Raw genomic sequence first — 25,568 nt, 5'->3', positions numbered from 1 at the left:
CCGAATCATTTTCTCCAGGCCCATGGCAGTCATCGGACCAACGCCTTTTTTTCAAACCCTTCAGTGTCCGGAACTTCTGCAGAGCGATGCGGGCACAGTCATCATTCTTGTAATGTAGCTTTGCAAGCAGAGCGCGATCCTGCCTTGCGACAGTCATAGCGAACGTCACAGACGCGAAAGGAGGAAAAACCGTGTACCCGGCGTGTTTATACCAACTTCTGTGGGTCGTGTGCAGGACAGGCGTTTTCATTTACATATTGTGACACATACAACGTCATCTATTGATCAATTTTAACACTATTTTTTTTTCTTCTGGCATACGTTTTCCCCCTTTTGACCAGTTATGTTATTTCTACAGTGCTTTGAAAGCTTAATTGTAATCACCCTGTACTTCGATACGTAGATCCTGGATTACTTGCTGCTCCTGTTTCTCGTTTTACGTAAACTATTTATTGTAGTCTCCATATGTTTGCCATCTCTCTCAGCTGGATCATTTACAAATTACAGTTTAATAAATATGTGTAGAGAGACTATGGAAGTTTCATTTTCATTCGACTGGGAAACATCTTTTTAAAGAATGTGAGACACAGATAAGTTCTGTTAATAATGGGATTTGTTTCTAATGAAAAAAGAACTCTTTTACTAATTTGTGGGATGTGATCGATTCCTATTACAGCTGTTTTCACATCTTTCTATGATGGTTCTGCCACGCACTTCACTGATCATTTTTATTTTTGTTTCAGAAGGGAAAATAAGATCCTTGGCAGAAGACACAAAACAGGAGAAAGGTATGATAAGTAATTAAAATTTTTTATAAAACCTCCCGGTATATATTATAATCGACAATCTGATAATTTTAATGTTTTGAAGAAATAAGGAGTTCAAATACTGTGCTTCGGTTTCGAAAACCGCACAGAATCATGCGTTGCCTTTTCTTCTTGACGTGATAATTCAAATTCATCACGAACATAAAACGTTTTGAGCATAAACAGCTTTCAGTATCTATCTTGCACAAGATGGTGCTTCCACCAGAGAACAGAGCAACCGCAGCTAATTCTAATTCATAAATATTGCCTTCTCTAGGTTGCTGTTCTCTGAAGGAAAAGTCGAGATCAACTTGATACAAACATTCCTTGACGTTGAGCGCCGAATTTCGGGTTATACTCATAATTCCTTAACATTAATTACAGAACTAGTGTTTTGAAATATTTTTCAGAACTAGTTTTATAACTCATCTTGTCTCCAAAACCGTTTCTGAAAATTATTTCATGTTTCTTACACCTCCAAGATAAATGTGAGAGATTTTTTTAGAAAATATCAGTGATATGTGTTGCAAACCGGACACAATAGGAAGGACCAGGCCCCTTTGCTTTTTTCGTTTATCACTCGTTTATTACATCAGAGAAATACTCATTTTAAGACAAAATTTAACTACATGAAATATTGCTCCTAGTAAATGTTAACACAAGCAGTGACAAAACTTAGTTCTCTTAAGGGATTCTGCTAGCAACAAATTTTAAGGAGGCAATGCAAGGTTCATATCAATTCAGCTCAAACACGTAGCTAGTGATTGAATCACGACACAGACACTTTAACAATTTCGGCAACAATTTAGGCGGTTTTCCACATCCCACTAGATGAATACCTGGCTGGACCCCATGTCCCGCCTCAGACACGACTCGCAGACATTTGAACACTTTCACACCATTTTGTGGCTTACACTAGACGTAGACAGCTAGGATACACTACTTCTGTCCCAGGGGTACATGGTAGCGACAGGAAGGGCATCCGGCCATCCTCTGCACTAACAGTGCCAAATCCATAGTAACAGGGCCGACCCCACGTTGAGTTGGACAAAGGCTCAAGAAAATGATGATGATGACATTTTATTTGGACATCCACAGCTTACGCGTGTTCAATGGCGCTAATTTTTCTCAAGAGGCCCTTTAAAACAGCCGGTATGTTTTCGTGATCTGACACCACTGCTTCATTTTGTGGAGTCTTCAACAAGAGAAAGTGAATACAAGCAAATACAGCATCATACGTCACATCGGAACAGCGTGTCCTTCATCGGAATCGAAACTAGCCAGTGGCGACTCTGTCGTCTGCACCTGCGACTACATACATACTGGGCAAACCACTGTGAAGTGTATGGCAGAGGATATTTCCCACTGTTCCCTTGCCGTTACCGACCGAGGGATACATTGAAGATTGTAGTACATTTGTAGATTCCTCACTTAAAACTAGTTCTTGAACATTTGTGAGTAGCTACCACGGAATTGTCTGCATCTCCCTCCAAGTGTTTGTCTGTTCAGTATTTGAGCATCTCTTCGACTCTGTCCTAGCAGTGAAACAAATCTATGACTATGCATAAGCCCTTCTTTGTATCTTTCCTGTTAGTTCTGTTTGGTATAAGACCATACGATGACTCTTCATCTAAAATAACACGGTGTGTCCTCCATACCAAGAAATCCTCAGTCCAGCCACAAATTCCATTAGATACTGCGTACTTCGTACTTTCGTTAACAAGCGTAGTGGTACTAATGATTCAAATTATTTTCGGAAGTAGAAAACTACTGTGTCTTTCAGGGTGTCATTGACAAAAGCGCGAGTTCGCTTTCGCATGACCGAATCCATGGTGGTGAGAATGGTGGAGACAATTTAGATTGAGATACCTCATTCCCTTTAAGCTCAGAATATCTTCTGAGATTCTACAGCAAGAGTCTGTCAAGGATGTAGGACGGTAGTCACTTTTGTTACCCTTCTAGTAGACGAGAGTGAGCTGTGCTTTCCAGCTAATTTGTGCAGGTGATGCAGTTATCTGAAATAAAGTATTGTGTGGAGAGAGTCACAGAGGTCCTGAAAGTACTGCAGTGACAAGCGCTAGACGACAGGCGAAAACTATCGTTTTTAAGTACTTAATCTCGGAATATGTTAGAGACAGAGCTGTATAGATTCGATGCTTACTTGTTAGCCAGGGAGGCATATATTCATTCTGGGCCACTACGGCCAGAAAATTAGGGATTTTATTTTTCCTTTTTTTTCATTTCGGCGTATTTCGAGCTTATTTATTTATTTCAATAGGGACAGTTCTGTCTGCAACATCACCCAATTTCGACTAGTAATAGCTATCCTTAAATCAAACCATCATCAAGTCACCTCTAAGACATGTTTTCTGTAGGAAGCAGAACCATGTCTCAAACTCGTGATTCTTTGCATTTAAGAACTGAAGATGCCTATTATACTGCAACGCCAAGTACAGTAATGTTTTGAAAGTTTAGTTTCTGTAACCATAGCGTGTTTCAGCCATGTGTGAGACCTTTTATACCAGTTTTAATTACTGTTGCCAGTATGTGTATTGTGGATTCGCTAAGTGGCCGAAATAATTCATTTTAAATTTCCCAAATGTTTAGGAAACATAAAGTTCGTTTTTCATATCATGTTAATCTAAAATGTACATGATGAAAAACGAATCTTTTCTGTCATAGTACGCTTTTTTCGCACTGCGTTGCATATTACCAGAATGTAGCTTTTAGTATCCACTGAGCCATGTATTATTCCCATTTAAATGAATGTTTGACCTGAATTGGAAAGCCTGTATACTGCTTGAAATGCCTGGGCTAGAAGGCAGAGCGGATTAGGTTGCGGAAATGGGCCAAAACGAGTTCCTCTCAGTTGCAGTCAACATACAAACTTTATTTATCAACACACAATATTACTAAAAGGATACAAAACACTCAAAACTTTAGTCGACCTCATTTGATTAACTTTAGATCGGCTGAGGGCCACATTCAAAATACAAGACACATGGTTTAAGCAAGTTGAAATACAAGTTTTTTTCTGGAGGTTTCACCCAAGAATATTTTCTAAATCTTCAATCTGATCGGCTGAAGGCCTTAGTAATTTAATTTTAATGGAACTAGGCTGGAGGTCGCATATTAAGCAATAAGAGGAGTTTCACTTAAACGGCAGAAGACCTTATCTTAATACATTTCATGCAAACTGGGCTGAAGGCCCCATTCAAAAGCATAACAATGTTATGCCTTAAGGGCAAGAGAAGAAGATTAATTTAAGAGATATTAACACTTAACTGAAGACCGCTCACCAACAAATAATTTAACGGCTTAAACCCTAGAAGGAGAGTTTCAATTTTAAAGGGCAGAAGACTGTATCTTGAAACATTTCAAATAAAATTCTAAACATTCATGGTGGTGTCTGTTCTATATCGTGTCTCCCTACCACTTTCGCGCAACAGGGAATTGACTAGTTTGAACCTGGGACTTGTTGCTGGTAAGGAGACGCCAGACCACACATGACATGTAGAATTCAGAAGAGTTCAGTGAGACTAGCGATGATATAACAAAATACTTAATGATCTCAGCGTCAGCTCCACTGCACTCCCTGTAAAAGAATCTTAATACTAACTACATTTAGTGGAAGGGGTTCAAGGCTTTCCTATTTTTAGTTAGCAGGTAAAATAACGTCGAAAAAGCAGTTAGGTTTACCATTGGAAATTTTATTCTACTCACAAAACATTGTTTATAAATTGCACTATTGATAAAAGGAAGTGTTTCAATACAGGATGGTAAAAACCAACTGCGTTCAACAAAAATGTGAACGAATGTTCCCTGAATGGGTTTCCAAGTTCTGTTTACTTGTCGTAAATTACAGTGGCTGATGTGGCTTCTCAATAATTATATAACAGAGAAATCATCGCGTTTCAGATTTTTACTTCAAGTGGCAAATGTGAACACAATGAAATTTAATTTACGATCGACACTAGTATTACGCAAAAAGGGGGTATAACAGATAAGACTTCTGCAGTTCTGAGTGAAGCCTTATGCGCTGTTATGTGGCATCTCGTGCGTTCATTACCTTGTCGGTGTTCGTCAGGGAGGCGGCGGCCAGCGCAGCTCCGTCCAGCTCGCCATCTCGGAAGCAACTCTCCTAACTTCTCCTTACTACAGTTTACCGAAGTTGGTTTAAAAATAATTATCTGGCTGTGTTTTCATCTGACCAATCAGGGTCTCAATGTTAACTTAAGCTCCGCCTGCAAAAATTCTGTTTATCCAATGAGGAACGTTATACTTTTCGTGGTGGGGCAATGTTTTTAAAGTTTGCAACACAACAGAGACGCGAAAAGGTCTCACGCTAAAACTTGCGGGTGGTGTGCCCTAGTGGTTAGCTGGCAACGTGGGTGTCCAGTCCATCCCTTATCGTAGGGCCTTCTAGCTTAACAGGGTTCTGCTCTCGGCTTCTGTTCTCGTTTCTCCTCTCGGAACTGCGTCGATCTCACGGTGGGAAAGTACGACATGCATTTAGGCATTCTTGTGTTAGTATGTGGTATTCCATTTACTCACTCGTTACTCGTATTACTTTGGTTAATTTAATGTCACGATTTATTCGGAGCTATGTGACATACTACTGGATTTTCTTATCACGTCAGGGTTTTCATGGAAGGTGTTGGATTTGCCTGACACCTCACATATCACCGTCCTTCGAACTTTCCTTGGTTTCCATCTCAAATAGCTCTGCAATACTCATTACTTCATCCTTTCCTCCAACATTCGTTGTGCATGCCTCTGGTAATTCATCCTCCTTGTCAGTATTCTTCCAATTAATTTCGTCCCAGCACGATATTGTTATTTTCTTGTCTTCGTTTTCATATGGTCCCTCCAGATTTGTTTCTTCCTTCTTCTCTTCTCGTGATAAGATTTTTACTTCTCTGTTCAAGGTGCTGCAATTGTCCTGCGTCGGTGCGTCATTCTCTTTGGCATGGGCACTTAGCTGTCAATTCTAACGTTTATCGGGTTTTGGTTGTCTTACCTCAACCTCTTCTATCTGTATTCGCTTTTCTCTTTCAGCTTGTTGATAGTGGTTTCTTTGTTGATAATTTGTCAGTCTATTGGTTCTCCAGCACCCGTTACAGTTGTCGTTATTCCCTCTGCAATAGTTGTTGCCGTTCCTGGGTGAATTATAGTTATTGCCATATTCTCTTCTAAATCCATAACCGATTCTTTGTTGAAATCTATTTTCGTTTCTTGTTGCGAAGTTATCATGGGGTTCGTAATTATTGTTTGTTCGTACTGTGTCTTGTGGATTCCACTGCTTTTTGCTTTCGTTTTCACGTGCGCTTCGTCTTTTTCTTGCGTCATCTTCCGAAAATATGAACTCTAGTTCCCTTAGAATACCTTTAAATACTTCGACGTCATTGCTTCCGCGACCTACTAATGATTGCTTGTACTTCAATGGTAACTTCATAGCGCATAATTTAATCAACTCTCCGTCACTGTATGGTACATCTAAGCATTGATTTTTGTTTCCCATTACTACGAAAAATTTCACGTGACTCTTCTCTCCTGAATTTTCAAAATATGGGTTCTGTAATAATTCGTACTTCACTCTGTTCTGTGCTTCGCTGGACCAATATCGTGAGAGAAACTTCTCTCTGAAATCTTCGTACGATCGGCATGTTGCTGCAACATTCTGCATGATTTCTGCGACTGTTCCTGACATGTGTGCACATATATAGTCTAATTTGTGTGCTAGCGTCCAGTGTTCTGGTAATCCTACTCGTAATTGATCAATAAAAGTTCGTGGATGTAATGAGTTTCCTTCTCGAAATTACTGAAATTTTCTGACTGTGAGGAAATGATCATTGTCGTACTTCGTCATAGTTCCATATGAAATTTGCGATTCTTCAGCACTTTTGTTTCTGATTATTTCTCCCATCGTTCTTTCCGGTTGTGGTAGATCCATTGGATATTGTCCACTGTAACTTTCGCCTACCCTTGCGTAGTATCGTTGTAGTGGTACGCAATAATTTTGCTTCCATCGGTTGTGAACGTGTAGCTGAATGCATTGCACTTTACTCTTCGCGACCACGCTTTCCATTGTCACGTATGTCACTTTCCGCCGGTGATTGGAATAGCAAATGCGTAATATCTTCGTTAATTGCTTGTTTTACCGGAGCTGTTACAGATACGGATGTGGTTGCAGACTCTGTGCTTGTTCGATCCAGTTCACTACGCTCTTCAATGGTTTGCAACAACTATGTTCGCAATTTCTGGGATTGTCGCTTCGTTTGCCCTTCTATTTTTACTATGCGTTTATCATATCTTTTCAGTGCTGCTTTTGTGATACGTTTGTGTAACACACTTTTTTCAACAATTTCACGCGCTGTACCTGCTGCTTGTCTAGTAATTACGTTTATCTGTTTCTTTAGTTTCTTGACTTCTCCCTGGGTGTTGTTACGTAATGTTTTGATCTCGTCCTGAGTGTCATTACGCAATTTTTGTCCGTCCACTTGTACCTTGTCAATGTCTGTTCTCAACTGATTGTAACCTGTTATTAAGTGTCCTATCACTTCTCGAGATTCTTTTGCCTCGTCTTCAATATGACTTAGGTGTAACTGAATTTTTTTGGTTTGTTCTTTAATCGCACGCATTTGTCTCGCGGTTTCTGCATTTTTTTCGTCATTTCTGCATTCTGAATTTTAATTTGGTTCGCAATCTCTTTATTTTGCCTGTTCATGGTTTCCGTAATATTTTGTAATAATTCTGCCAGATTGGTGGGTCCTATTGCGTTTTCTTCCGACGTCCTACGTTCTGTGCTTTCGCCCAAGTGTTGGTTCGCAACCGATTGCATTGACCTCTGCTGTGACACGTTTCTGCTCGCATTCCTTGTACTCTGTGGTGAGGGAGCTCTGATTACTTGTACTATGGGTTCTACGTATTCTAGTCGCAAGTTAGAATCCTCATCGACTGTGTCTATACTTTCCTGCTCCTCTGTCGTATGTTGACCTAGATTTTCTATGCCTTGGCGTACATTATCGTCGTTATGGTGCGTTATATATCCTATTTCTCGCGATACTACATCCTCTGTTTACTGTTCCCTATTCTCTGTCCATTTTCATGCTGGGTCTCTACCTTAATTCGGTCAAGGTCTCGATCTGCCATTGCTAATCTTTCCGAATCCCTTATTTTCAGTTTTAAAAGAAATTTACGCGCCCTACTTCGCGTCAACAAGCGCTCATACGATCTCATGCGTTTCATAAACTTTTTGTTCACACGACTTGACAAACCATTCACTTACTTGTTGGGTCAGAACCAACTTGTCAACGATGTATCCGCCACCTGTGCGCTTGCATTGGGGAGAAAACTTAATTCTAACAATATTAAAATTCATAACTTAATTATGCTATTGCCTCTGCTACAATGTCTCACTATTTGGTGAATACTTTTACTATCTATTGCATCACCTACTGTTTACGACTATGTATAACTATAAGAAAAAAAAATGTTACTACGAAAATTTTTCTGTAGGTATTTTTCTGACCTAGTTAGGCATGTGGTCGACTTTCAATCATGGTATTTTACCATCCTGGCAGGGTCGCCATTTTTTAAACATTCATTGTGGTGAAACTTCCTGGCAGATTAAAACTGTGTGCCCGACCGAGACTCGAATTCGGGACCTTTGCCTTTCGCGGGCAAGTGCTCTACCAACTGAGCCACCAAAGCACGACTCACGCCCGGTACTCACAGCTTTACTTCCGCCAGTATCCGTCTCCTACCTTCCAAACTTTACAGAAGCTCTTCTGCGAACCAAGCAGAACTAGCACTCCTGAAAGAAAGGATATTGCGGAGACATGGCTTAGCCACAGCCTAGGGGATGTTTCCAGAATCTGCCAGGAAGTTTCATATCAGCGCACACTCCGCTGCATAGTGAAAATCTCATTCTTCGTGCCCCTAACTTCCATCTGATTCCTGTACAAATTGTAAATAGCCTTTCGCTCTCTGTATTTTACACCTGCCACCTGCAGAATTTGAAAGAGAGTATTGCAGTCACCACTGTGAAAACCTTTCTCTAGGACTACAAATATCAGAAACGTAGGTTTGCCTTTCCTTAACCTATCTTGTAAGACAAGTCGCAGGATCAGTGTTGCCTCTCGTGTTCCAACATTTCTATGCAATCCAAACTGATCTTCACCGACGTCAGCTTTTACCTGTTTTTTCATTCGTTTGAAAGAGTTCGTGTTAGTATTTTGCAATAATGACTTATTAAACTGATAGTTCGGTAATTTTCACATCTGTTAACACCTATTTTCTTTGGGAATGGAATTATTATATTCTCCTTGAAGTCTGAAGATATTTTGCCTGTCTCATACATCTTGCTCACCAGGTGTAATAATTTTGTCATGGCTGGCTCCTCCAAGGCTATTAGTTGATCTAATGGAATACTATCTACTCCCGGGGACTTGTTACAACTTAAGTCTTTCAGTGCTCTGTCAAATTCTTCATGCAGTATCATATCTCCAATTTCGTCTTCATCAACATCCTCTTCCATTTCCATAGTGTTGCACTCAAGTACATCGCCATTGTGTAGTCCCTCTATATACTCTTTCCACTTTTCTGCTCTCCTTATTTGCTTAGAATTGCTTTTCAATCTGAGCTCTTGACATTCATGCAAGTAGTTCTCTTTTCTCCAAAGGTCTCTTTAATTTTTCTATAGGCTGTATCTATTTTACCCCTAGTGATATATGCCTTTACATTCTTACATTTCTCCTCTGGCCATCCCTGGTTAGCCATTTTCTATTTCCTGTCTGTCTCATTTTTGAGACGCTTGTACTACTTTTCGCCTGCTTCGTTTGCTGCATTTTTATATTTTCTCCTTTCGTCAATTAAATTTAGTATATATTCTGTTACCCAAGGATTTCTGCTAGCCCTCGTCTTTTACCTACTTGATCCTCTGTTGCTTTCACTATTTCATCTATGAAAGCTACCCATTCTTCTTCTACTGTATTTCTTTCCCCTGTTCTTGCCAATCGTTCCCTAATGCTCTCTCTGAAACTCTCTACAACCTATGGTCCTTTCAGTTTATGCAGATCCCATCTTCTTACATTCCTACCTGTTTGAAGTTTTTCAGTTTCAATCTAAAGTTCATAACCAAAAAATTGTGGTCACAGTCCACATCTGCCCCTGGAAATGTCTTACAATTTAAAAACTGGTTCCTAAATCCTTGTCTTCCCGCTATATAATCTATCGGAATTCTTCCAGTGTCTCCAGGTATACAATCTTCCTTCATGATTCTTAACTATGATTAAGTTATGCTCTGTGCAAAATTCTATCAGGCGGCTTCCTCTTTCCTTACTCTCAGTCCATATTCACCTACTACTTTTCCCTCTCTTCCTTTTTCTACGATCTAAATCTAGTCAGTCCCCCATGAGTATTAAATTTTCATCTGCCGTAACTGTCTGAATAATTTCTTTTATCGCAACATACATTTTTTCACCCTTCATCATCTGCGGAGCTAGCTGGCATATAAACTTGTACAACTGTGGTAGGCATGGGCTTCGTGTGTATCTTTACTACAGTAATGCGGAAACTATTCTGTTCGTAAGAGCATATCCGTGTTCCTATTTTTTATTCATTATTAAACCTCCTCCTGCATTACCATTATTTGACTTTGTATTTATAACCCTGTATTCAATTGACCAGAAGTCTTGCTCCTCCTGCCACCGAACTTCACTAATTCCCACTATAAATAACTTTAACCTATCCATTTCCCTTTTTGAATTTTCTAACCTATCTGCCCGATTAAGGGATCTGAAATTCCACGCTCCGTCAGTTTTGCCTCTCCTGATTACGACGTTCTACTGAGTAGTCCCCGCCCAGAGATCCGAATGGGGGACTATTGTACCTCCAGAATATTTTGCCCAAGAGGTCGGCATTATCATTTAACAATACAGTAAAGTTGAATGCCCTCGGAAAAAATTACGGCTGTAGTTTCCCCTTGCTTTCAGCCGTTCGCAGTACCAGCACAGCAAGGCGTTTTGGTTAATGTTTCGAGGCCAGATCAGTCAATCATCCTGACTGTTGTCCCTGCAACTAGTGAAAAGGCTGCTGCCCCTCTTCAGGAACCAGACGTTTGTCTGGCCTCTCAACAGATACCCCTCCGTTGTGGATTCACCTACGGTCCACGGTTGATTGGAGGGGGAGGAGGGTGGCGGAAGGGGGGGGGGGGTAGGATTCCCTCATACATGACTGAAACGGGATAAGCCAATAGCCCTAATAGAGTAGTAAGCGCCCACTGCCATTCTACATCTACATCTACATATCTACATACATACTCCGCTAGCCACCAAGCGGTGTGTCGGAGGGCACAATTCGCGCCAAAGTCATATTTCCCCCCTTTGTTCCACTCGCGGATCGTGCGAGGGAAAAACATCTGTTTGAACGCCTTCAGTATCAGCTCTTATATCCCTTATCTTTGAATGATTATCATTACACGATATGAAAGTTGGTGGTAATAATATATGCTCTACTTCCTCGGTGAAGATTTGATTTCTGAATTTAGTGAACAGCCCCTGCTGTGTGTCCCACTTCAAACTTTCTATGAGATTTGTAACGCTCTCGCGATGGCTAAATGTACCAGTCACGAATCTTGCCGCTCTTCTTTGGACCTTCTCAATCTCTTGAATCAGACCCAACTGGTAAGGGTCCCATACAGACGAACAATACTCCAAGACTGGACGAACTAACGTATTGTAAGCTATTTCCTTTGTTGAAGGACTGCATCACTTCAGGATTCTACCAATAAACCGCAATCTAGAGTTCGCCTTACCCGTTACTTGTGTAATCTACTCATTCCATTTGAGATCATTTCGTATAGTCACACCCAGATACTTGACTGATGTTACCGCTTCCAGACTGATCATTTATTTTGTACTCAAACATTAATGGGAATTTTCGCCTGGTTATACGCAGTAGGTTACACTTATTAATATTGAGAGATAAGTGCCAGTCATTACACCACGCATTTATTTTCTGCAAATCTTCATTGATTTGTTCACAACTTTTGTTAGATACTACTTTCCTGTAGACTACAGCATCATCAGCAAACAGTCTAAGGCCGCTGTCAATACCATTAACCAGATCGTTTACGTAAATCGCAAAAAGCAGAGGACCTATTACGCTGCCCTGGGGCACACCTGAAGTTACTCTTGTTTCTGTTGAAGTTACCCCTTCAGGCCGTCATACTGGTCCCTGTCTGTTAGAAAATTTTCTATCCAATCGCATATGTCATTGGATAGACCGTAAGAGCGCACTTTTTGTAACAAGCGACAGTGCGGAACTGAGTCGAACGCCTTTCGGAAGTCGAGAAATATGGTATCAACCTGGGAGCCGGTATCTAGAGCCTGTTGTATATCATGCACAAAGAGGGCCAGCTGTGTCTCGCATGAGCGCTGTTTCCTAAAACCATGCTGGTTTCTGCAGATGAGCTTCTCAGAGTCTAGAAAGGTCATTATGTCTGAACACAAAATATGTTCCATGATTCTACAACAAATCGATGTCAGTGAAATTGGCCGGTAATTATATGCATCCGATTTTTTCCCCTTTTTATAGATTGCTATGACCTGGGCCGTCTTCCGGTCCCGTGGAACTTCCCGCAGTTCCAATGATCTCTGATAGTTGACGGATACAAATGGTGCTATATTTGTAGCATAGTCAAATAAAATCTTACAGGGATACCGTCTGGGCCAGATGCCTTCCTGGCGTCTAAGGACCTTAACTGTTTTACAATCCCAGATACATTAAACACTATGTCAGCCATCCTTTCGTTTGTTCGATAATTGAAAGGGGGAATGGTGCTGCAGTCCTCTATCGTGAACGAGTTTTTGAAAGCTAGGTTTAGAATTTCGGCCTTCTGTTTATCATCATCAGTTACATTACCCGTACTGACAGCAACAGAAGGTATTGAATTGTTTGTAGCGTTCACAGATTTTACAGACGACTTTCAAAGTTGTTTTCAGAGTATGGACATACAGGTATACGTAAATGTACAATCATGTATACGTAAGCACATTCCTGTAGGATAAAGCGTTTGTTTATACAATGTGCGATATTTTGGCTGAGGACTAAATTGTTCAAGTCTGACACTGTCTGGTGAACGGTGCCATAGTATTCAACATTTGTGTGTCTCCTCAGCAGGGTGACACAGATCGGCGGTGGAAAACGCCTTCAACTGGTGACGTGGGGCACAAAAAGCCAGCTGGCGTATGTGTACGGAAACAACATCTACTACCTGACGTCGCCTGACGCTGAACCAATACAGATCACCAAAGACGGGGTACCGAACCTCGTCTTCAATGGAATCCTGGAGTCATATGCTAACGGTAAGTTGTGCAGTATTATCTGCCGAGTTTGTTGTGCCCAGTTGTGTCTGTAGGCTGCTGACTGTACAACAGTACTTCAGACTCATAGTACGTGCCCGCATCTCGTGGTCGTGCGGTAGCGTTCTCGCTTCCCACGCCCGGATTCCCGGGTTCGATTCCCGGCGGGGTCAGGGATTTTCTCTGCCTCGTGATGGCTGGGTGTTGTGTGATGTCCTTAGGTTAGTTAGGTTTAAGTAGTTCTAAGTTCTAGGGGACTGATGACCATAGATGTTAAGCCCCATTGTGCTCAGAGCCGGCCATTTGAGCAATAGTACGTGCTAAAGAATTAATATGCGGTTTTCTCATATCCCAGTTTGGCCTGTTTGAATAAGAGCACTCTTTAGAATCATGTTTTATAAATATACTGAACATCAGCATCTACTGCTCACGTCAGCATTATAAAAACCGGCACCTTTTTCGGCGTAGGATTATACAGGGTGACACCGAAAAATGGGAGCATTTCCACAATCCAATAAAACTAGAAGTGATAAACGAAAGAAATTGCATTCATAGTAATTGAAACCTTAGAAGTTTTCCATTTACGAAACATTGATGGCATTTATCATTATTTTTTTAATTACTTCCTTTAGATGGCGTCCTCCTGTACGAATACATTCGTGAAATCTGCTGTTGAGATTCCTCATTGACCGCTGCAACATGTCAGCTGGGATACTGTGCATCCAGAATTCTCTCTTTTAACTCATCCAGGGCTCTTGGTCGAGTCGTGTATACACAAGAAAAAATTACACCAAAAAATCACAAACAGATAAATCTGGCGATCGGTGGGGCCAGGGAATGTTACGGAATAGTGGGATCACACGGTTGCCAAATAATTATCGCACATACGCCATTGATTGTCGTGCACTGTGTGATGTTGCTTCATCCTGTTGAAACCAGGCATCTTGAACGTTTGGAAAGTTGTTCAATGCAGGTGTAACGAAAGTTTGTAACATCTCCACGTAACGATCGGCATTGACAGTTATTGTGTTTCCCTGTTCATCTGCGAAAAATTACGGTCCGATAATCCCATGTGATGAAACACCTCACCATACTGTACTAGCGTGTAAAGGGCTCTCATGAACGTGATTAGGATTTGTGTTTGCTCAGTAACGGTAGTTCTGAAAATGTGCCTCACCTGACATCCACAACTTGTTTAGAATTTCATCGCGATTATTTATTTTTGCTATCATTTGTTGACAGAATCTTAATCGTAACCAGTAATCACAGACCTTCAACTATTGAATCTTCTGTAGTTTGTACGGACAAAATTTTAAATCAAGATGAAGAATTTTTTGAACTCTCTCCCGGGACATTCCAACCACTGCTGCTTGCTACGAACTGAACGCCGTGGGCTTCATAAGACAGACTCGCGTACAACATCAATGTTTGTTGGAGAACGCACACTTCTTGGTCGTCCTGTTGGTTTTTCTTGAGGGCAGATCCAGTCTCTTCAAAGTTATTAATCCAACATTTTATCGCATGTTTCGACGGAACGGCATCATGTCGTCCTAAATTATAAAAACGTCGAAACTCTCTCTACGCCACTGCCAAACTATCATTGTTTTTATAAGGAATTTTATGGCTAACACACTCTGTTGTTCATTCCACAGATCCATGATTACTGAAATGGCGGAGCAGTGCTGCCACCTACCCATGGCTGCCACCACTCATTTCAAACATTCCCGTTATTCTGTGTCATCCTTTTTAATAAGCCCAAAGATCATATCGACTGCGGCAGAGTCTTGATTACCCAGGTCAATGAGGGTCCGAAACTGCACGCATAATCGAAAAACACGACTAATTCTAAATTATCATAGAATTCAGTCCGAGAGGCTTAAATTCGTGTGGACATGCCCTGCCAGTACAAACGGTTTCATCAGCGTTGTTCTGGTTCTGCGAGAAGATTATTCTGTTCGTTGTAACTGATGAAATAGTCGCAAAGAGCGTCTGTTAACTCTTTGTAGCAGCTAGTTTCTAGTCCAGAATAGCAGTATCTCAAGCTGTATAAAGACGTTTAAATCGAGTCAGCCATCTTGATGAAGCCTTAAATCTTTAGAGTTCCGTGGAACTCTCTTGCATGCTCTATTAACATCGGACCTGATACTGGAAATCCTTCTGCTCTCTTCTGGTTGAACCGCCAATGCACTGCTTCAACTAGTTTAGCGTAATGCGACGTTTTTTCAGGCACTTAGTTCTACACTGTGATGAACGAATGGCCTGCCAACTTTGGTTGCAAAATATATCGGCTTTTCTTTATATTTCCTTCACGTCTCTCGCTGTTTGTGTGCCTACACCATGAAACGTCCCCTTTGAAAAATTATACATGACTGTGCTTAAACGGACACAATATTTTCTTTTAGCACAACGCAGTCTGACTTTCAATAATCCCTACAAAAGAATGGCCCTGATTAACATTAACCTATACCTTTCACAAATCACTTACGTCACAAAAATCTTCGTTACTCGAACTACTGCAATACACCGAGGGCCACTACTGCCAGCTAAATAAAAGATTCAAACTACTGAAGGCACTAACTACTGATAGGCATGGTTAGCAAATGAAAGATTTTAATAGAGAACAAACAATGTATTTACCTTAATAGTCATATATATAGCAGTTCATGACATCCATTCTTACAAATGTACTGTTTCTGATGGACACACCTCCAGATTACCCATTCTCAAAAATCGGCCATCTCACTTCCCCACATCCACGACTGCTGGCGGCTCACCTCCAACTGCGCAACGCTACGCGCTGTTAACAGCCAACAGCCCAACATTACAATAGCGAATATTACAATAATGCCACCCAGCCACAGACTGCCCACAGCACAGCCAGTGATTTTCATACAGAGCGCTACGTGGCTTTACCAATATAAAAACCTAAACAGCCTACTTACAACCATAAACCTGAGAACGTTGGGCTGCAGATTCCCCTTTTTGTAAATTTTCCAGAACTTCTTTTCGATCGTCAGAAAATCACTACTGCATTTATGTCTCATCCTCCTAACACTTGTAAGTAGCCCATAACTTCAGTAACAACAAGAAATGAAATATTATTATGCTAACAGTAATTGTCAATGACTCATTGCAAAAGCTGCGGTGTTACTGAGATCCATCGGCGACTTGGAAATTACGATCAACAAAACATTCCTCCTGGCGATATTTAACAGTATGCTTTCATTGTTTCAACATGGGGCAAGAACTCTGAAATGAACTGTGTCACAATCAAACCTATTCAATTTTCTTTTACTATGGGCTATAACTAGCTTGGAAATTTAGCTCCTAGCTAAAAGGTTAGACAAATATAGGAGGGTTATTCAGAAAGTAGGGAATGTTTCCGTCTGACACCGCTAGGCGCGCGCCGATCGCGTATATTTTGGTATGTGCGTGCTCGGCAGCTCAGTCGGCATCCATCCGTGACAGCGGGAACGTCTCTGCGCGTATAGTTTTCTTCTATATTCGAATTTGAAATGTACGCTGCAATCGAAAATCCCGCCAGTTGTGAGGTGCGGCCTATGATAAGGTTTTTGTTGGCAAAAACCCTAAAACCAATAGAAATGTATCGTGAACTGTGCGAAGTCTACGGAAACAACGTAATGAGTGAATGTTCCGTCCGGAAATGGTGCATTCGGTTTCAAAGTGGCCGAACCAACGTTCCTGATGAATACAAGAGTGGACGCCCGAGCATTGTGACTGACGATCTCGTCGCTAAAGCTGAAGAAACGATTCGTGAAAACCGTCGCTTCACAATAATGGAGCTGTCGCTTTTTTTTCCTACAAGTTTCAAGGACTTTGCTGTTTGAAATTGTCACTCACAAGCTACGCTACCACAAATTTTGTGCACGATGGGTGCTCAAAATGCTTACAGAGCACCGTGAAGAACAGCGAATGGGGCCCAATGTTGACATTTCTGGAGCCCTACCACAAACATGGTGATTCATTACTGGATCGAATGGTAACTGGTGACGAGACTTGGATGAAACATGTCAATTGCGAGATAAAATTACAGCCTATGGAGTGGGGACACACAAGGTCCCCCCCAAAAACCAAGAAAATCTTTGGAAACCTTGTCGACGGAGACAATGTTTTGGGATACGCAAGGTGTGCTTCTTATTGCTTTCCTCGAACGTGGAGTACCTTAAATTCTGCCTGGTATTGTCAAACTTTGCACAGCCTTAGAAGAGGAGTTCAAAACAAACGCTTTGATGTCGACGCTGAACTCTAGGCGGGCGTGACTCACTGGCTGAAGTCTCAGGCAGCAAATTTTACGACGAAGGTCTTTCAAAGCTTCACCACCGCTATGATAAGTGCCTCTATGTGTTTGGTGACTATGTGGAAAAGTAGTATGTTAGTCGCTCTTTCAGATGTATATAATAACATTTATTTCTTGTAATTAGTTATTTTTAATGCCAAAACGTTCTCTACTTTCTGAATAGCCCTCGTACACACAGAAAATCGACCAAGAGTAAGGTACCCTCATTTACCGAACGTGAAATGGGAAACAGAAAAATATCTTAGGAACGTCTGACGGTGAGACTGGGAGCGGTATCATTTGCCAGCGGTTAAACGTAAGGGACAAGCGTAATCATGTGTTCTAATTACAACAGCACACTTCAACACAAACTACTGAATATTTGCAGTTCGCCTTGAACAGGAATATCATGGGCTAAGCATAATTGAAAAGATATGAATACCGAAAGAATCAGTAAAGACACACACCTCCTCACTTTTTAAGGACGCTACCACATACACAAACCACTAACAAACCATGAGTAGCTACGCAATGGCTCAGCAAATATTGGAAACCAGAAACCAATAAAATCATTCACTTATTCACGTAAAAATAAACCTTATCATTCGCCTCCCTCTCTCTCTTCCGCACACACAGACACACACACTGACCGACTCATTCACTCTCCAAAGGAAGGAATGAAGACTGGGTTTAACGTCCCGTCTACATCGAGGTCATTAGAGACTGAGCGCAGGCTCGGATGATGTCAAGGCTGGAAAAGATAACCGACTGTGACTTTTCAACGGTACCATATCGGCATTTCCCTGGAGCGATTTGGTGAAATCACGGAAACCTTAAACCTGGAATTGGAGTTTAGTGTGCTAACCACTGCGCCACCTCACTCAGTCTCACTCACTCTCTCTCACCCTTCTCTCAACTGCGACTCTATCCCCACCTCCCTTTTCTCCATCTCGTTACCAACTCACTTTCTCACTCTCCTCCCCTACTAAATATCTTAGCACTCACTTGTACTACTTTTACTCATCTTTACCCACCCCTCCGCACTTCCCATCTACTCACGATTTAGGTCTTCAGCTCCAATACTATTCCTAAATTTCACTTACATATAAAACAATTATAGACGATAAATAAATAAAATGACTTTATGCATATATCCCAAATTACAGATTAAGAGAACATGTTAGACCAAGTGAATACCGAAATTGCCTGTTAAGCTAGCAACACTACTCATACAAAAACAAACAGCGACAAATTTAGCCCAGAGTATGAAGTGGTGCTCTAATGTGTCGTATTTCCGATAAAAAAAATGTCTAGTGCTGCCAGCTGATGTGAGGGTAGGCAAAAAACAGCAGCGTCGAACGGTGGAATACCTCAGAAATGCGCAGAGGTGACGTATCCAGTTGGAAGCGACAATCGGGCATTTAAATGCACATCAGCTGATTTAACATGAATCATCAACAAGTTATCTAACATCAAACAAACTGCAAATATGAGATTTAAACCTTTCCAAAATTTTAATCCTTGTAAACTGTTATTACGAAACGCAGAAAATTACCAAACTGATAACTGTATTTAAGCCTTACATAACCTAATGAGCACAATGGCTTACAGGATATATCACAGACGTATAGCAATATCTGCCCACTACGGCACTATCTTACGTGACCTTGTGTGCCGCAATTATTCACAGAACCAACGCATGTAGTTAAACAGTAAATATTACCCACAATGGCACTTGTGTTATAATCTTACGTAGCACACCGATTTACCAAGACAATGCAATTAATGCCAAGTACAGTCTGGTCCAGAATAACGAGTGCCCTACCACCGATTAAACTACTCAGAATCAGTAATGAACTGTTTTACAAGGCAAGCACATTCATTTCATACAGGTTAACAAGACAGTGCCCCCATTTGAATTTTACCACAGAAATCCATTAATAGTCGTAGGTCAGACGGTGATTCGAAAAAGATTGATAACAAGTTACCGCACTGTTGGCGGTTGGCACTAAACCCCTGGCGTGCGATAGATGTGTGGGCCAGAAACCCCGTTGCAACAGGAGTCGTTAACGACAGTACCCACAGAACTCTTTCCAAAACCACACCGTGAAATGACGTCAAAGGGGTTTCCAAAACAGTTTAACACTCAACAGTAGTGAGTAAGAGAAAAGGACAGAAAACAAACACACACGGCACTTACAATTCGCCTTGAATTATTCCTAGCTGTGGTTAAGGTTGAATTAATTTTAATCCAACAGGTAAACCGTGGTGTCACAGTAGACTTAAACTTTACTTGACTAGCGTGACGATTTGGGCGTCCCTTAACTGACATAAGTTCAGTAGCAAACTGAAATGCAATTTAAAGACACTCAAGTAAGGGTATTGTGAAACACGTCATCAACAATTTAAGCAAACACTCCCACATAGGCACTCCAGTTCATACGTAAATTAACCAGGACACAAGTCAGTGTTTCGACACGTGAGAACACTCACTGCTCAGCAGCGCAAGCCAGAATACAACAGAAAGAAGTCTCGGTGTTAACTCCACCGGATGAAGATACACCAAACTAACAGCTCACCTTCAACAACATTAATCCAAATGCCGCTAATAAGGTAATGGTCAGAATAACACCAGCCCGTAGCCACAGTGTGAGGAAGGTTGAACTCGTAAACAGAACGAACGTCAGCCAGTCACTGCAGCACCTCCAGTGCAACTGCCACACTCACATCACTTGCGACACTTCCACGATCTTCCGGCGTCGCTTCGTTCAGGCCCGCTCGTCTCTCTCTCTCTCTCTCTCTCTCTCTCTCTCTCTCTCTCTCTCTCTCTCTCCCTTTCGGCTTCCCGAAGCCCAGAGGGCGCACCAACCCGCGCACCGCAAAGCGAATCGGAAGAGATCGAACACACTACACCGGGACAACTAAATCGCTGGAGCACACGGCACAGATATCCTGCGAACTGTGGATGAAGGGCAACAGGCAGATTCCATAGTCCCATTTTTGCGGAAAAGTTTGACATGGTGCCCCATTGGATTCTGTGGACGGAGGTCCGAGAATCTATTTTGGATCTCAGATATGTGATTTGCTCGAAGACTTTTTAAATAATAGAATCCAGCACGTGGCCCTCGACTGCGAGCGTTCATTAAAGATAAGGACGTCGTCAGGAGTGGCCCAGGGAAGCGCGAAAGGACGACTTTTATTCTCCATATACTTGAATGACCCGACGGATAGGGTGAGCAGCAATAAACGACTGTTTCTGATGACGCTGTTGTGTACGAGAAGGTGTCGATGTTCAGCGGCTGTAGGTTATACAAGATGACTTAGGCAACATTTCTAGTTGGTGTGACGAATAGCAGCTAGCTCTAAATGTAGAACAAGTAAGTTAATACAGATGAGGAGGAGAAACAATCACTTGCAGTTCGAATACAGCATTAGTAGTTTGCTACTTGGCACAGTCACGTCCATTATACAGGGTGTTACAAAAAGGTAGGGCCAAACTTTCAGGAAACATTTCTCACACACAAAGAAAACATGTTACGTGGAAATGTGTCCGGAAACGCTTAATTTCCATGTTAGAGCTCATTTTACTTTCGTCCACCTACGCTCAATGGAGCACGTTATCATGATTTCATACGGGATATTCTACCTGTGCTGCTAGAACATGTGCCTTTACAAGTACTACACAACATGTGGTTCATGCACGATGGAGCTCCTGCACATTTCAGTCGAAGTGTTCGTACGCTTCTCAACAACAGATTCGGTGACCGATGAGTTGGTAGAGGCGGACCAATTCCGTGGCCTCCACGCTCTCCTGACCTCAACCCTCTTGACTTTCATTTATGAGGGCATTTGAAAGCTCTTGTCTACGCCACCCCGGTACCAAATGTAGAGACTCTTCGTGCTCGTATTGTGGACGGCTGTAATACAATACGCCATTCTCCAGTGCTGCATCAGCGCATCAGGGATTCCATGCGACGGAGGGTGGATGCATGTATCCTCGCTAACGGAGGACATTTTGAACATTTCCTGTAACAAAATGTTTGAAGTCACACTGGTACGTTCTGTTGCTGTGTTTTTCCATTCCATGATTAATGTGATTTGAAGAGAAGTAATAAAATGAGCTCTAACATGGAAAGTAAGCGTTTGCGGACACATGTCCACATAACATATTTTCTTTCTTTGTGTGTGAGGAATGTTTCCTGAAAGTTTGGCCGTACCTTTTTGTAACACCCTGTACAGCGAGGTGTAATGTTGTAAAGCGACATAAAATGGAACGAGCATGTAAGGATTGCAGTGGTGAAGGCGACTGGTCGACTTTAGTTTACTGGAAGAGCTTCGGGAAATTGTGGCTCATCTGTACAAGGGAACTGCGTATAGAACACCAGTGCGACCCATTCCTGAGTACTGCTTGACTGTTACGGTCCCCACCAGGCTGCATTAAAGGGAGATACCGAAGCAGTTTATAGGCGGGCTGCTATATTTGTTACAGGTAGGGTTGATCAACATGCAAGTAGTAAGGGGATGCTTCAGGAGCTCAAGTGGGAATGCCACGAGGGAAGGCGATGTTCTTTTTGAGAAACACTACTGAGAAAATTTAGAGAACCGGCATTTGAAGCTGACTGTAGAATGATCCTACCGCTGCCAATGTACCTTTAATGTAAGGACCTCAAACATTCGATAAGGGAACGAACCGTTAATTTACTTTCAATTTTTTTAAAGAATTTACTTTGTTTACTAGCGATTCATGAAGAACATTAACACATTTAATCACACTAGGTGAGCGTGGGAGTAGTTGCCAGGAAGTAACTGATGCAAAATTAAATTGCTTTCAACAAATGCGAATTTTATTCCTAAAAGCTTTTTCAAAACAGATTTAAAACTATAAGCAGAAAGCACCCTCGAAATATCAAGTTACAAATTTATTTAGAGGCAGAGAAAAAAAAAACAATATTAACAGTACGAGCCTTCGGGCTGAGATGCTTGCCTGCTCCCTTTCAACACGGCCGTAGTCATGATCGCTCACAACAACCTCTGAAAGAGTACACTGGTGCAAATCTGCAACACACCGGATTACTTTAAACAAAACTTTTTTTAACAATTCACACAAACACGTAAACTATGCACCCCGTAAGAGGGATGGAAATGGTACAACACTCAAATTATTTGCCACAGAAGTGCAGTTTGTTTATTTTTTTAAAGGACTCTTACGGTGGAAGGGTGGCAACCTTATAACCTAAAATGACTAAATGAAACCCATAAAATGCAGACTTACATAAAATGTACAACATGCTCTACATTACGCATATACCACCTCGCAAGATGATAGGCAAGATAAAAACATATTTCAAGAATTCGGCCTTTAAGCAATAAATTAACGTACGGCACACCGACCGACAGACAGACAGACACTAACTGCCTACCTAATGCGGACTAAAGACAGGCAAGCAAACTGGGGACGAGAGACTGACCTAGAAAACAAATAGAATTTAACAAGTAAATGAAACAACATATCTCCAGTCACTTAACTTCTAATAAACTTCGATTTCGGGCGAAGACCTGGCGCAGCATCTCCAACGCTCTCCCGAGCCGTCCACTGCCAGCCGCTTCAACAGACGCAGGAAGGCGCGCCGATCTCCCATCTCACGGCGTCGCAGCTCGGCCCGGCCAGCCCGATGTCGTGGTTTCGCTACTGTTGCTGTCGTGTGAACCGCGAAGCCCCTACCCCTTTCTATACGCCGCTGCCCACTGGACTCAAGTGGGGACCTCACTTGGGCCGACACTCAAGGCGGACAAGTCATCTCGTGTCTCAGTGCGCGACCGACCAACCAGTGACTGTTGCCCGAGCAACTCCAGCAAACAGGCGGCCTAACACATACTCGCACTCCGGACGACCGACAGACACTGACCCAGCTGACTGACCCAGCCTCACTCGGACTAACTGCCGAGCTCATAGCGCCCCTTAAATGCAGGTGAACAGGCAACCTTTCCCATTTTCCACCAGAAGGAGACACCAAAGCTCCGATTGCCACAGCGGCGCCACCGCCAGAAACGGAGGGCGACTGCTTTACACAACGCGCTTTTCAAAACAGCAACTTTTTACCACGGCTCAGGAAATTAGAGTTCATGCAGAGGAATATTGACACTCGTTTGTCCCTCACTCTGCGAGTGGAATAGGAATGCGGATGTCTGGTAGTGTTACAATGTACCCACCGCCACGCACCGTACGGTGGCTTGCGGAGTATGTATGTAGATGTAAATGATCATATATTGTAGACCATGTTGCATTTCAAGAAAGTGCAGACATCTTGTGTTTTTGCACACGAACTGTAACAAGAGAATGCGATGTCATACATGGTGGGGTGTGCGACCAGAGAATGACGAGTTTTAGTGTGTAGCACAGCTGGAGTGAAAATGGTTACTGCGCTGGTCTTGCTACGGAAAAATGTCGGGGTGATGGAATCTTAAAAATCCCTCATTTCAGGAAATATTTTTGAGAATGTTGGCTGTTGACTCTCTTCATTGGTCTGCAGCCTGCATGGTGAGCTGAGCTGTTCTGAATGCATCCAAGCTGAGCTGTTCTGAATGCATGAGGTGAGAGTTAATTGTTTATACAGTATCCCGCCGGCACTGCGCAGTCATAGGGTGCAGTGTTGGTAGCGAACACATTACGGTGGAGGCAACAGTGAAGCGCTAGGCAGTACGGTCCGGTGTAGCACTTTTCGACGTGCTTGGGGCTCTCCACGATGTGGTGTTTACTTGAATGCAGGTATCGCAACCACTTCCGACCTGCGGCAACAGTGGTGACAGTAGTTTAAATACACTACCGGCCATTAAAATTGCTACACCAAGAAAAAATGCAGATGATAAACGGGTATTCATTGGACAAATATATTATACTAGAACTGACATGTGATTACATTTTCACGCAATTTGGGTGCATAGATCCTGAGAAATCAGTACCGAGAACAACCACCTCTGGCCGTAATAACGGCCATGATACGCATGGACATTTGAGTCAAACAGAGCTTGGATGGCATGCACAGGTACAGCTGCCCATGCAGCTTCAACACGATACCACAGTACAGCAAGAGTAGTGACTGGCGTATTGTGACGAGCCAGTTGCTCGGCCACCATTGACCAGACGTTTTCAATTGATGAGAGATCTGGAGAATGTGTTGGCCAGGACAGCAGTCGAACATTTACTGTATCCAGAAAGGCCGTACAGGACCTGTAACATGCGGTCGTGCATTATCCTGCTGAAATGTAAGGTTTCGCAGGGATCGAATGAAGGGTAGAGGCACGAGTCGTAACACATCTGAAATGTAAAGTCCACTGTTCAAAGCGTCGTCAATGCGAACAAGAGGTGACCGAGACGTGTAACCAATGGCACCCCATACCATCACGCCAGGTGATACGCCACTATGGCGATGACGAATGCACGCTTCCAATGTGCGTTCACCGCGATGTCGCCAAACACGGACGAGACCATCATGATGCTGTAAACAGAACCTGGATTCATCCGAAGAAATGACATTTTGCCATTCGTGCACCCAGGTTCGCCGTTGAGTACACCATCACAGGCGCTCCTATCTGTGATACAGCGTCAAGGGTAACCGCAGCCATGGTATCGGAGTTGATAGTGCATGCTGCTGTAAACATCGTCGAACTGTTCGTGCAAATAGTTGTTGTCTTGCAAACGTCCCCATCTGTTAACTCAGGGATCGAGACGTGGCTGCACGATCCGGATAAGATGCCTGTCATCTCGACTGCTAGTGATACGAGGCCGTCGGGATCCAGCACGGCATTCCGTATTACCCTCCCTAACCCAGCGGTTCCATATTCTGCTAGCAGTCATTGGATCTCGACCAACGCGAGCAGCAATGTCGCGGTACGATAGACCACAATCGCGATAGGCTACAACCCGACCTTTATCAAAGTCGGAAACGTGATGGTATGCATTTCTCTTCCTTACACGAGGCATCCCAACTACGTTTCACCAGGCAACGTCGGTGAACTACTGTTTGTATATGAGAAATCGGTTGGAAATGTTCCTCCTGTCAGCACGTTGTAGGTGTCGCCATCGTCGTCAACCTTGTGTGA

General features: G+C 42.4%; 1 protein-coding gene across 1 annotated transcript in view; it reads left to right on the top strand.

Annotated features, from left to right (window-relative positions):
• The window catches only part of LOC126273243 (venom dipeptidyl peptidase 4-like), a 327,710-nt gene that overhangs the window by 124,132 nt on the left and 178,010 nt on the right, over window positions 1–25,568 (top strand). The window contains exons 6-7 of the mRNA XM_049976788.1: window positions 744–788; window positions 12,990–13,174. Of these exons, the coding sequence (XP_049832745.1) occupies window positions 744–788; window positions 12,990–13,174 (230 nt within the window). The remainder of the gene's footprint in view (window positions 1–743; window positions 789–12,989; window positions 13,175–25,568) is intronic.

The sequence above is a fragment of the Schistocerca gregaria genome, chromosome 5, assembly GCF_023897955.1.
Source record: "Schistocerca gregaria isolate iqSchGreg1 chromosome 5, iqSchGreg1.2, whole genome shotgun sequence".
Taxonomy (NCBI): domain Eukaryota; kingdom Metazoa; phylum Arthropoda; class Insecta; order Orthoptera; family Acrididae; genus Schistocerca; species Schistocerca gregaria.
The sequence above is the reverse complement of the archived record's forward strand: the minus strand, read 5'-3'. Positions and strand labels throughout refer to the sequence as shown.